Here is a 13,690-nt window from a genome sequence, read left to right on the forward strand (position 1 = left end):
TGATTTTGGAGCCCCCCAGAATAAAGTCTGACACTATTTCCACTGTTTCCCCATCTCTTTCCCATGAAGTGATGGGACCAGATGCCATGATCTTCGTTTTCTGAATGTTGAGCTTTAAGCTAACTTTTTCGCTCTCCTCTTTCACTTTCATCAAGAGGCTTTTGAGTTCCTCTTCACTTTCTGCCATAAGGGTGGTGTCATCTGCATATCTGAGGTTATTGAGATTTCTCCCAGCAATCTTGATTGCAGCTTGTGCTTCATCCAGCCCAGCGTTTCTCATGATGTACTCTGCATAGAAGTTAAATAAGCAGGGTGACAATATACAGCCTTGACATACTCTTTTTCCTATTTGAAACCAGTCTGTTGTTCCATGTCCAGTTCTAACTGTTGCTTCCTGACCTGCATATAGGTTTCTCAAGAGGCAGGTTAGGTCGTCTGGTATTCCCATCTCTCTCAGAATTTTCCACAGTTTATTGTGATCCAGTTACTCGTATTCAAATTACTGCTTAAAAGTGAAGGCATTCATTTTCTGTAGCAGAATTGAAACAGAGCAAGATACAACAACACTCAGTGTCTCTAATTAATAAGAAATCCCTGTTAATCTCACATGGATGAATTAAAAATCTTTTTAGTTGCTCATTGCAAATATACTTAAGTGCAGTCATTTTTTCCAGTAATTTCTTACATCATGCTGTGTTGGTAGATTCATATTATTTGTATAATTTTGATGAAAATGTATCCATTATCCTTGAGCTACAGCTGTATAGGTCAGAACTTACAATAAATGATGTTTGCTCAAACATAGAATCTTAGACTAAGTTGAAGAATGAAGGGGAGCCAACAATTATAGTTGGATTCTGTTCCTATTTGAATTTTGATAATTGTTTTCCTTAATAGGACATTTAGGAATGAAGTATACCTACCTTGTTAAAATAAAGTTTATTTGAATATTTCACCTTGTTAAAATAAAGTTTATTTGAATATTTCACTTTTAGGTTTTTATTCTTCTTCTTTTTTTTTTTTTTTCTTTTAGGAGCTGTGGCCCTGAAGAATCTTGAAATTAAAGAAAATGCCCTGGTATGTTTTGACAATAAGCACTTTCTTATCTTAGGTTCCATGAACAGGTTACATTTAGGTTACATGAACTTCTTCCTGATTTGTCATCTTAAATTATTTACGTTTAAGAAAACTTCTTAAAATAATTTTTATAAACATGAATTTTGCAAAATGGACTTTCAGTCTCCATAGAAATACAACCTGACTGTAATTTCCCCCATTAAAAATATTTCTAAAATTCTGTCTTCCTGTGTGCTTTCATTTTAGATTTTTAAGTTACCTCTCCAGTCATCTTCATTTTTTTTTTTCCTGGTACCATTTTAATCATATATATTTTTTTTGCCATAGAGTACAGTAGCATTAACAGTGTTGTGCTGCCATCATCAGTATGTATTTCTGAAACATTTTTATTACACTAAGGAAAGCTTGTCACCAGTACGAAATAACGTAATTCCTCATTCCCTTTCCCCATTCACCCTGCTAACTTCTGCTTCTCTTAATTTGCCTGTTCCAAGTACCTCATGTGAATGGAATCATGCTGGGTTTGTCATTTTTTTATCTAGTTTACTTAGCATAATTCCTTTAAGGTTCATCCATGTTGTAGCAGTTATCAGGAAATCACTGTTTTTTATGAAGGCTGAATAGTATTTTATGTATATACTGCATTTTGGTCACTTATCTGTTGATGTACACTTGGGTTGTTTTTGCCTCTGTCTCTTGTGGATAATGCTGCTATGAATATTAGTATTCACGTCTGTTCAAATCCTGGGTTTCATTTCCTGTGGGTAAATACTTAGGAGTGAAATTGATGGATTATTTGGAAATTGTATGTTTAGCCTTTTTAGGACCTCCCACGCTAAGTCCATAAAGAATTCACCTGCAGTGCAGGAGGCCTGGGTTTGATTCCTGGGTTGGGAAGATTCCCCTGGAGAAGGAAATGGCAATACACTCCAGTACTATTGTTTGGGAAGCTCAGAGACGGAGGAGCCTGCTGGGCTCCGGTCCATGGAGCCGTAGGGGTTGGGCCCCGGCTTCGCCATTGAACCGCAGCCACTCTGTTCCCATAGCAGTTGAGCCACGTTATGCAGGCGCACCTTGGAGATTTTGTAGGCTTGTTTCTAGCCCACTACAGTGAAGTGAATACTGTCACAATAAAGCAAGTCACAGAAGTGTTTGGCTTCCCAGGGTATTTAAAAATTATGTTTACACTGTGTGTGTATATGCTCAGTTTCTCAGTCACGTGTGTCTCTTTGCAACCTGACGGACTGTAGCCCACCAGGCTCTTTGTCCATGGAATTTTCTAGGCAAGAACACTGGTATGAGTTGCTGTTTCCTACTCCAGGGGATCTTCCCAACCTGAAGATCAAACCCGCGTCTCTTGCACCTCCTGCATTGGCAGGCAGATTCTTTACCACTGTGCCACCTAGTCTCAAAAAACAGTGTACGTACATCAGTTAACAACTAGTGCTGTTGGGAAAGTGGCACTGATAGATTTCCTTGGTGAAAGACTGCCACACACCTTCAATTTGATTAAAAAAAAAAAAAAGACAAAACCAAAACAAACAAAAAAAAAAACAGTATCTGGGGAGTGCAACAAAGTAAAGCACAATAAAATGAAGTAACTATACCTGAATTTCCACCAGCAGTACATGAATTCCAATTTTCCATATCCTTGACAACATTCACTTTGTTTTTTTTGATAATAACTATTCTATTGAGTATGAGGTGGTAAATCTTACTGGTTTTCCTTAGTACTTCTCTAATGATTAGTGAGGTTGAGCATCTTTACATGTGTTTGTTGACCATTTTTATATGTTCTTTGGAGAAATGTCTATTGAAAAGCATTGCTGATTTTTTAAAATCATGGTTTTTTGGGGGGGGAGTGGTGCACTTTGGTTCTTTACATATTTTGTATATTTCCCCTTGTCAGAAGATATGATTTGCAAATACTTCCTCACATTTTGTGGGTTGTCTTTTGCTTTTGTTAATGGTGTTATATACAAACATTTTTTATGTAAAAAATTAAATTTTGATGAAATTGAATTCATCTTTTTTTAAAATTGTTGTTGCCTGTGCTTTTCATGTGATATCCAAGAAATCACATGATTTTGTTTTCTTCTGAATGTTTTATAGTTTTAGTTCTTACGTTAGACCTTTGGTTCATTCCAAGTTAATCTTCATATATAGTATAAGATAAGGGTCTACCATGTTCTTTTTGCAAGTGGATATCCAGTTATCCTAGTACTGTTTATTGAAAAGGTTGTCTTTTCTCCCATTGAATGAGGAGAAATTTATTTGAGGATATTTTTTGCGCTAGTGGTTTAGTTTGCCTTCAAATACACACTGACAGTGAAATTTCCCACTTTCTTTTCTTTTTCAAACTGTAAAAGCTGTAGTGATTCTGGTATGAGTAACTTTGATGGTCAGTATTGCTGTAGAATCTTTCGCTGTTTAAGGTGATCAGGCTCTAAATTTTATGGATTTGAAGATATTGCAGTTATGTATTTAGAAACTTAAATAAGTATTGAAGGTAAAGAGAAGGTGTAAGTTAACTTAAATCCCTTACGTAATTTTGGGAAGAAGAAATTAGTTATGTGTTTTGCAAACTGTGTATGTGCTAAGATTTTACGTACTTATTTTTTTGTAGAGTCAATTGGATGTACCGTTTAAAGTTAAAGTTGGCCATATAGGTAAGCTGTCTTTATTATTTGTATGTCCTCCTGTTAGACATGTAACCAGAATAATATGTCTAGTATCTCTATAATGTGACCTTTGTAATGTTTCTGAGTATAAATTAAAAGAATCACATGTTTTCACCTGTATAAAACTTTGTTGTGTAACTTAATATGTGTTGTGATCCATATATCCCTTGTTGAATACCTGTGAAATACTTTTAAAAAATATTTATTTTTAGCTGTACTGGGGCTTCCTTGTTGCAGGTGAGCTTTCCCTAGTTGCAGTGAGTGGGAGCTACTCTCTAGTTGTGCTGTGAGGGCTTCTCATTGCAACAGTTTCTTCTGTGGGGAGTACAGGCTCTAGGGCAGGTGGGCTTCAGTAGTTGTAACATGGGCTTAATAGTTAGAACTTGTGGGCTCCAGAGTGCAGTGTGGGCTCAGTAGTTTTGGCACACATGCCCAGTTGCCCAGTGACATGTAATGTCTTCCTGGACCAGGGATCGAACCAGTGTCCCTTGCATTGCAATGTGGATTCTTAACCCCTGCCACCGGGGAAGCCCCAATACTTGTGAAATTATACATCTTGTTAAGCGTTGAAATGAGTTGAGATCCAAAGCATTAAAACTAATGGAGAGAATGACTGTCTCCGTTTCTTAAGTTTCTGACTAGTTATCATTGCTGTATTCTGATTGGTCATGGATAAACGGTATAAGGAATTGGGTCTGGATCCTCCAGGCAGTTTCGTCAGGAACCAAAAACCTGGTTTCCATTCTGCTAGTTTTCTAGGAAACAGTATGCTAATTTTCTTGTATTACATTTCCAGTTTTTGTAGTTTACATATATTGGTTGAGCAGAATATACTGGCTCAATATACTAGTTGAGCAGAAATTGATTCAAATGTGTTTAATAAAGACATATGTTTCATTTCTTAAATTATTTCAGTTTATTAACTTTATTGGTTTACATTTTGTACAAGATGGTAGTATTATTATTTGTGACTTAAAATTAGTGTTATGCAGATAATTTGTGTAGAAGAATTTATATAATTTTATTGCAATGTATTGGTGTTACTTGGAGAACAAGGTGTTTTGAAAGCTCATTACCTGATGAAAATCTCCACAATTTTGTGCTCTTATAGTTGGCATTAGACCATATGCCAAAGAAACTTTTTTCATTTACATTGCTAGGACTCTAATTCTGTTTCTCTTCTTCCTTTTGCCCCCATAATTTAAACAGTACTTAGTATAAATAAAATGGGGAAAATGTCACCCATTACTTTTCTACCTAATATATTTATTTTTGCAAATTTTTATATGGTTTTTTACATGTGAACATTTTGACTTGTAATCATGGTGTATGTAGGATTTTATATGTTTTAAAATTATCATTAATAAAGATTCCTCATAATCCATATTGATTTGACCTCTCTTATTTCTCAATATTGCCTATTACAAAATTTGAACAATGTAATCTTATTTCTGTTGGTCCAAAAATTTACAGTAAAACTTTTTGAAAGTATCCTGAAAGTCATTGAATTTTATAACCTATGATCATTGTAAATCAGTGTATATAAATTTAACATCTATTCTAGAAAAATACATAAGGACGGTAGGTAGACTTGCTTTCATTTAGTGCCTTCATTATTTCTGTTCTCTCTTTTCTGACCATGTTTAAAAATGATGACAGGGTAAATTTTCAGTGGTAATGTGGTAGAAAGTACACTGAACTGATACCTAATACATAAGATAATCTTGAGACTCATTTAAGGTGTCATTTGCATATCTCTATCATAGAAACTGCCATTCTTTAATATCTTATTATTTTTTCTTCTACACAGTAAGTTTTTTGAGAAGTGGATTTAATTTTAAAATTTTAATTTTATCATATCTTCACTTAGCACAATACTTGGCTTATAGTAGGAATACAGTCTGCTAAATGAAGTACACATTTCCAAATGAGTGATGTAGTGGTATAATCAGTTTTATAAGAACGTATTGTCCCCTTGCCATTAATGGGTGTTGTTAATCTTACTGATCTTTCAAAGTTTTCCTCATTTAAAATGCAGAATTACATACATATCAAATATACTTACATACGTACTTTCAAATTAATTGTTTTCATGTGGAAGATAAAGTACCTTCTTATGTATTTTTTCTGACTTTTCTAAATTTTCTGTAAGAAGCCTGTCCTTTATAAGGAAGGAAAGAATGATTTGTTTAAAACAATGCTTAGTGGTACAAATAGTATATTGTTAGTATAGAAATTTAAAATGATCACTATCTTCTCTGATTTTAAAACTTAGAAAGTTATTCCTCTTTTAGAAGTCAGGTAGTTTATTTTTCTCTAAATTAGTATGAAGAAATCTTTTTCTTGATTTGGCATTTTTTAAAACATGGGTTTTTGGAGTTTTATAATATAGTATATCTAAGTATGTATTATTGTTTTTCAGTCGCTAAGTTGTGTCTGACTCTACGAGACTCCATGGACTGCAGCACAGGCTTCCCTGTTCTTCACTATCTCCTGGAATTTGCTCAAATTTATGTCTACTGTGTCATTGATACCATCTATCCATCTCATTCTCTGCCACCCTCTTCTCCTTTTGCCGTCAATCTTTCCTAGCATCAGGGTCTTTTCCAATAAGTTAACTCTTCACATCAGGTAGCCAGAGTATTGGAGAAGGCAATGGCACCCCACTCCAGTACTCTTGCCTGGAAAATCCCATGGATGGAGGAGCCTGGTGGGCTGCAGTCCATGGGGTTGCTAAGAGTTGGACACAACTGAGCAACTTCAATTTCACTTTTCATTTTCATGCATTGGAGAAGGAAATGGCAACCCACTCCAGTGTTCTTGCCAGGAGAATCCCAGGGACGGGGGAGCCTGGTGGGCTGCTGTCTATGAGGTCACACAGAGTTGGACACGACTGAAGCGATTTAGCAGCAGCAGCAGCAGCAGCCAGAGTATTGGAGCTTTAGCTTCAGCATCAGTCCTTCCAGTGAATATTCAGGACTGATTCCTTTAGGATTAACTGGTCCAGGCAGTCCAAGGGACTCTCAAGTCTTCTTCAGCACCATAATTCAAAAGCATCAATTCTTGAGTGCTCAGCCTTCTTGATGGTCCAACTCTCACATCTATACATGACTACTGGAAAAACCATAGCTTAGATTATATGGACCTTTGTTGGTAAAGTGATGTCTTTGGTTTTTAATACACTGTCTAGATTTGTCATAGCTTTCTTTATAAGGAGTTAATGCTGCAATAATGTATTTAGTAAGTCTTTTCCTTCCCTGATCATGACAACTAATTTTAAATCTAGAGATTCATACTTTCTAAAAAAATTTTTAAATATTAAAAACTACTGTAGAAGTTTTCTACATATACTAAATACATAAAATACATAAAACTAGAATTAATAGTGTAATGAGTCCTTTACATCATATTCTTTAGTTTAAGAAATCTAATGCTTTTAAAATACTTTGCTGTTAGGTTGTAGCAAAATATTTTTATTAGTTGAAATGATTTTCTAATATTGCCCAGGATCTTGATTATTACCATAGGAACTTATGAGTACGTACACTTATGTAAATGTTGTATATATACAAATATGTACATATGTGTAAAATCTCTCTATATAAAATATACTTATATAAAGTTTGTAATCTACCTTTTTATAGTATAAGAAAAATAGTTCTTAGAGATTTTGAGTAAGAATTGGTACAAATCAATCTTATTTTATCAAGGATTGTTGATTAATGGAAGGATAATACTGATATGTTTGTGGTACATATCACCACAATAGAAACTTGTAAATATTTAGAACATTTTTAAGTAGATTTTCCAACAATACTAATACAAATAATTTCAAATCATCACTAAAATGACTTTTAGTTTATTGTTGTAAAATAGCTTTCCATAAAGTTCATGAGCTCATAAAGTCAAAGACTACTTTGTTATTTCCTTTAGTGCTTGATAGAAAATAGCCTGATAGTAAATCTAGATAGAAAGAATAATATTTTTTCTTTTTTTTCTTATAGGTACTCTTAATCTTAAAATTCCATGGAAAAACCTTTATACCCAACCAGTTGAAGCTGTATTAGAAGACGTTTATTTACTCATAGTGCCTTCTTCTAGTAAGTCAAATTTTAAACATTGTCATTTCAATTACTCCTTTTTTTAATGTGAAAAAAATCTTTGTATTTGATAATTATATTTGTTCAAATAATTTTGGTGAATTTTTTGAGCTTTTTAAATATTTAAATGTGTTATTTGGTAATATAAAATGGTTTTTACCCTCAATTTTTGCAAACTTTGAATTAGTGATTATTTTCCAGGATATTTTTTGGAATGAGTATATTTAAATTTAAGGTAATTAAGAGTCTTCCTTTTTTATACTTTGTGCAGGAATAAAATATGATCCTATAAAGGAAGAAAAACAGCTCTTTGAAGCAAAGCAACAGGAATTGAAAAGAATAGAAGAAGCAAAACGAAAAGTAGCTGATCAAGGTAAAGAAAACAATAAGAATGGTAATAAAAGCAGAAAAGAGCTAAATATTTATTACATTACTATATTGTTTTCTTCTGGAAGCACTGAGATTACTTTAAAAATGATAGTCTTATTATAAGAATTTTAATGTGATTTCTATGTTTTATCATGTTTATAGAAATTTTACCTTATAGAAATTTACCTTAGTGCAAATAATATTCCAGACTTATAAGGGTGAGGTTAGTTTTTAAGTTAATTTCATGAAGTTTTTTTTTTTTTTTTTTTAACCTTTCTAGTCTTCTCTTCCTTTTTCCACTTTTATCAGTTCTTCACCTTTTGGAGATACTTAGTTTCTTGATATATTTCCAAATCTGTTTACCCTCTGGCGTCACATACATTCCTGTTCAGCTTAGACCAAAATGGTCCATTACTTTAGTCCCCTTCTTTTGTTAGTATTAGAGATGTCCTGCAGAAATCTAACCCCTTTCCACTTATTGCTGTTGATGATAATGGAGTACTGGTAGGAGTTCTTTATATAACCATCAACATCTACACTCCTGTACTCTGACTCTTAACTTTTCCTTCCAGTGAAGCTTTCTCTTTGACATGTAAATATGCCATAGCCTCTCTTATCTTTAAGCGTCAAGTCATGTTCTTATCCTTGTCCTCTGGTTGGCTTATGCTCCTCCATCCTTTGATAGCTAAGCATCTTAGAAGAGTTGTATGTGTACTGCTCAAAATGTCCTTGCCATTAACTTACTTTTTAAATAGAAAAAAAAGCAATAATAAATGATTTACCGGTTGACGAACAGGTTAAAAAAGGCCTTAAAAAAAGATTTACCACAATTCCTGGCAATACTTCTTATGTTTTCATTTCTATTGTCTTTCATCCATACCCTCATCCTCTTTTTTTAAAAAAATTTTTTATTGTAGTGTTCATATAAAATTTGCCTTCTTAATTACTTTTAAGTAGTTCCGTGGTATTAAATACATTTATTGTATTGCATCCACTATCATCATCTCTCCCCATATCTCTTTTCATCTTATAAAATTGAAACTTTACACTGGATAGGCAATAACCCACCCGTTCTTCCCTTTACCCCCAGACCCAGGCAAAACTGCAATTTTGCTTTTTGTCTGTTTGATTTTGACTCTTCTGAGTAATCATGCAAGTGGAATCATACAGTATTTGTGTTTTCTTCAGTGGTTTATTTCCCCATATGAAGTATTATGTCTTCATAATGTTAGATAGGACTGAGTGACTTTACTTTCACTTTATGTCTTCAAGGTTTATCCATGTTGTAGCATTTGTCACAGTTTCCTTTTTAAGGCTGAATAAGATTCCATTGTGTGTCTGTGTCTAAAAATTAGTATTTCAGCATCTTTTTGTCTGCTTATTGGCCAGTTGCATATCCTGGGAAGTCAGATCCCTAGTGTTGATTGGCAATAGCAGTTGGATATGGGTCTTAACATTTATTACATAGACCTTTTACTTAGTATGTCCATTCGGTATGATGGATTTCCTTGTACCTTCACATACATAGTCTCAGAGTCTGGAGCCTGTCAGTTTTATCATCTCCAGAATAAACATTTGCTTCTTATGAGAGTGGGAAAAAGGATAATTGCTTGATCCTGTGGATTGGAAGAGGAAGGATACCCAGAAATCTAACTACTCAATATACAGACTTGAAGCCAATCCTTATATGATCACCTTCTTCCTCCACCTCTTTGCCATTTATATTTTCAGAGGATTCCAGTTCTTGAATCTTCCCAGGGTTCTTTTTTAAACTCATTTTGTATTTTATTGGCATCTCAATTTATGGGCATTTGAGATCAAATTTCTTCTTCTGTCATGTTGTCTAAGGCCATCTGCTTTCCAGCTTCTGAATTTTATAAGCTTTCTCTTATTCTTCTACACTCTTTTCTTTTGGTCTTGGAGATTTATCCATTTTTCCCCTTTACTTTTGCCTTCATGGGGTTTTACTGAAGAAGAGAAAAATAAGATGCAAACTCACGTTTAATCAGAAGTGCCTCCTAGTTATACTTAAATCTGAAATATAAATAGCCATGCTCAAGATTCATCCATTATACCTGTTATCAGATAGAATTTTGAACTCTTCAACAAAATACTTTTGTTTCTTTTATGACTTGAATCTTGTCTACCTTTCCAGCCTTTTACTGACCCTATCCTTTTCATATCTTCTCTGTGCTTTGTTCCAGCCATACTGGCCTATTTGTAGTTTACTGAATGTACCAACTACTCTGTGATCATATCTTACTTCCTGCATTATTCAATATACTTTTGAGAGTTGTCAGCATTAGGAAGATAGTTCAGGCTATAAGGTATGGATGAGATTCTCTGCAGCAACAGTATAGAATGAGAAGAGAAACATTTCTAGAACTAAGCCCTAAAGAAAGCCAACATTTAAGGATTGTGTAGAGGAGGGAAACAGCAAAAAAAAAAAAAAAAAGACCAAGAAAGAGTGGTTAGGTAAGTATTATAGTAGGAAATTTGGAGATTACATTTCGATGGGAAAAGAGTGGTTTGGAAAGTGAAGAATATGTCAGATCCTGCTGATTTATCAGATAAATTGAGGATTAACAAATAATCATTTTATTTAAGACATGGAGGTCCTTGGTCACCTTAGAAATTGCTATTTCGATTTAGTGATGATTGCAGAGAGGAAGCTTCAGTTTCTTCATAGTCTTAAAGTAGTTTGCTAAGAGTAAAAAGAGCAATGGAAGAATTGTTGGACCTTTGAAGAGTACCAAGAGGAATTTTAAGATGGTTACTCTGGAGTGTGAACAAGTTGATTGGAGAAATGTAGTAAGATTGTTGGTTAGTTGAAGTTGGTAATGACTAACTTAAAATAATTGCAGTCTGTTCTGTAGTAATTTTTCTTCTCCGCTACTCACCTGGCAAGGCATATACATGTTTATATAAAAAGTAGAGTTTGGATTTGTGTTGGCTTGGAACTTTATTGACAGAAGAAAAAGGAGAAAAAAGAAAGCAGAAGAGTTTAAAGTGTTGGTGAAATAATGTATTAAGGAATCTGAGCTGGGTAAGGAAGTCCGAAAGAAACTAGTTGATAGGGAAAGAAAAATTTAGCATTTAATTGAATGACTAAATTTATAGAGCAGAGGATTTTATTAGGTAGTGGTGGGTTTCAACATTTAAAATAAAAAAGCTCATCTTCAAAGAGTTTTTATTCTACTTCTGTTTATTAATTCTAAAGTCCTGTTCAGTATGTTCGTTCACTCATGCTTCCCTTTGATGCAAGTATGAGAATATCTTCATCAGCTTTTCTTTATCTGAGACTTTGTAGGTCAGCTGAGTTAGGAAGTAGTAGGTCATTAGAGGAAAAGATAAATAATAAGTGTATACAGGTGGAATAGGACTAGAAGAAGATTGCTTTCATTGGCATTTTTAAGTGGGGGCAAAAGTGTTGGTAATTAGTGGTTATCATCAGCATATTAAAAAAAAATTAGGAACCTCGATTTTTTATTCTTTATATTTTCCTGGAAAGTATTGAAGAAAATTGTTTAATCTCATTTTGAAAAATGAAACAAATGAACATCTTTCATTTTTGCTTAAAGGAGAGGGAGAGAATCTTATAGCTTCCTATTTTGTGTTTATTAGAGAAGGAGAATATTCAGCTGTTTTATACTTCTATCCACAGACACTTTATGATGATAGTACAAATTTTAAGGGAGATTCTTTCTTTGCTACTGTTTCTGACTCTTCTAATATGATCCTGTTATAACTCTTACCTAATAATCTTAGTGTTTTTTATGTCCTTATGTACTCAGGTATACCTACAGAAATTATAAAATTTGATGCCAATAAATTCTACATGTTAAGCTTTAGTTTGGACAAGAAAGTAGGTTTTGAAAACTGTGTGCATTTAGTCACCCAGGAAAGTCTTTTGGTATGTAAGATACTTGGAAAGGAGACTTAGTATTCTGATTGCAGATTTCTTTCTTTAAGAAGATAGCATTTCTGTTATTTCAATACAGATACAGAATGTTTTTTTCATTCATATTGAAAATGAATATTTGCAATTATAGAAAAACAGCATGTGGAGAAACAGGATACTTTCACAGAAAAATTAATTACCCAGATCATAAAAAATCTTCAAGTGAAAATTTCCAACATTCATATTCGCTATGAAGATGATGTAAGTATTTTAATAGGTGATAACTGTTTTTATATTTATTTTGCTATTTATTGACACCTGCTCTGTAGTGGTCAACATATGAGATCCTCGCAAGTGGAGGGATATAGAGCTGAACATGACATGATCTTTATTTTTTATAATTAGTTGTAATTTGCAGTCCTTAGTGCCTTGATTACACTTTTCTAAAATGTTCAAGCATCAGATAATGAAGGAAAATTTCTCATAATCACCTTTGGTAGATTTAGCAGTTACATGTTTTTAAAATACTTTATACTGTGTTTACTTCCTGGAAAAAGCAATAGTTTAGGAATCATCAGACTTAACTAATTGTTTGATTTCAAATAGATCATATATTGTCTCTCAAACACATCATTGTTGGCTTCTCATAGCTCTGTTGTGAGGGTCAATCTCATTTTTAATAAACTTCTTTTTTGTAGAATGAAAAAGAGTATTTTTTGGTTGAGTTGCTAAGTCATGTCTCTTTGTGATCACATGGATTATAGCAACATTATATTGATATATTATTATTGTACCACACTAATACATTGGTACTTTATATGTAGTTAGGAAAAATGTAGAAATAAAAATTATTCCAGAAACTAGGAAAATGTTTTTGAATGTTTGAAATAGCTTACTTACCAGAAAGTGAACTTTTTCTACAATATAAATTTTGTCTATCTACTAAAAATCTGAGTAAAATTTACTCTCCTTCCTCTTTAGGTCACAAATCGAGAAAACCCTCTGTCATTTGGTATTTCCCTTCAGAATCTCAGCATGCAGGTACTTTGTTTAAAAAAATATTTAACCATATTTAATTTTGTATAGTTATTTAAATTACTAATAACTACTTAATGTATGCCAGCATCAGGAATAGGTATCGATATAGAATTCATACAGGAAGTGCATAGACTTGATTGAAACTGGCGGTAGGTAGTTTCATATTTAAAAAATAGTTGATAATCGAATTTAGTTTCATATGTGAGAGACTATTTGCCAATTATGATATTTCATACTTATTTTACTTTAAAAAATCCATTCTGAATTTTAAATGTATAAGTACAAAATAAAAGTAATATTCATTTCAAAATCTTTGATTAGTTGTGGAAAGTATACAGAATCAAATCATTTCATCATCACTATTACTAGTAATCATGGCATACTTTCTTCCTGTTTAGTTTTTTAATTAAGAAATTTTATAACTGTAGGGGAACATAAGAATTATGAGACGCTTGTATCCAGAATGGATGATAGTTAAGTTTGTCATTTAGTTTAAATTTTAAATACTTTTAAAGAATAAGCTG

At 33.1% G+C, this 13,690-nt stretch overlaps 1 protein-coding gene across 3 annotated transcripts in view; it reads left to right on the forward strand.

Moving 5' to 3' along the window:
- VPS13A (vacuolar protein sorting 13 homolog A) overlaps positions 1 to 13,690 on the forward strand; it is a 277,384-nt gene that overhangs the window by 32,414 nt on the left and 231,280 nt on the right. For all 3 annotated transcript variants that reach the window (XM_040257403.1, XM_040257484.1, XM_040257562.1), the window contains exons 2-7: positions 1,034 to 1,077; positions 3,704 to 3,746; positions 7,763 to 7,858; positions 8,130 to 8,231; positions 12,280 to 12,389; positions 13,110 to 13,169. In XM_040257403.1, the coding sequence (XP_040113337.1) occupies positions 1,034 to 1,077; positions 3,704 to 3,746; positions 7,763 to 7,858; positions 8,130 to 8,231; positions 12,280 to 12,389; positions 13,110 to 13,169 (455 nt within the window). The remainder of the gene's footprint in view (positions 1 to 1,033; positions 1,078 to 3,703; positions 3,747 to 7,762; positions 7,859 to 8,129; positions 8,232 to 12,279; positions 12,390 to 13,109; positions 13,170 to 13,690) is intronic.

The sequence above is a fragment of the Oryx dammah genome, unplaced genomic scaffold, assembly GCF_014754425.2.
Source record: "Oryx dammah isolate SB20612 unplaced genomic scaffold, SCBI_Odam_1.1 HiC_scaffold_1, whole genome shotgun sequence".
Classification (NCBI taxonomy): domain Eukaryota; kingdom Metazoa; phylum Chordata; class Mammalia; order Artiodactyla; family Bovidae; genus Oryx; species Oryx dammah.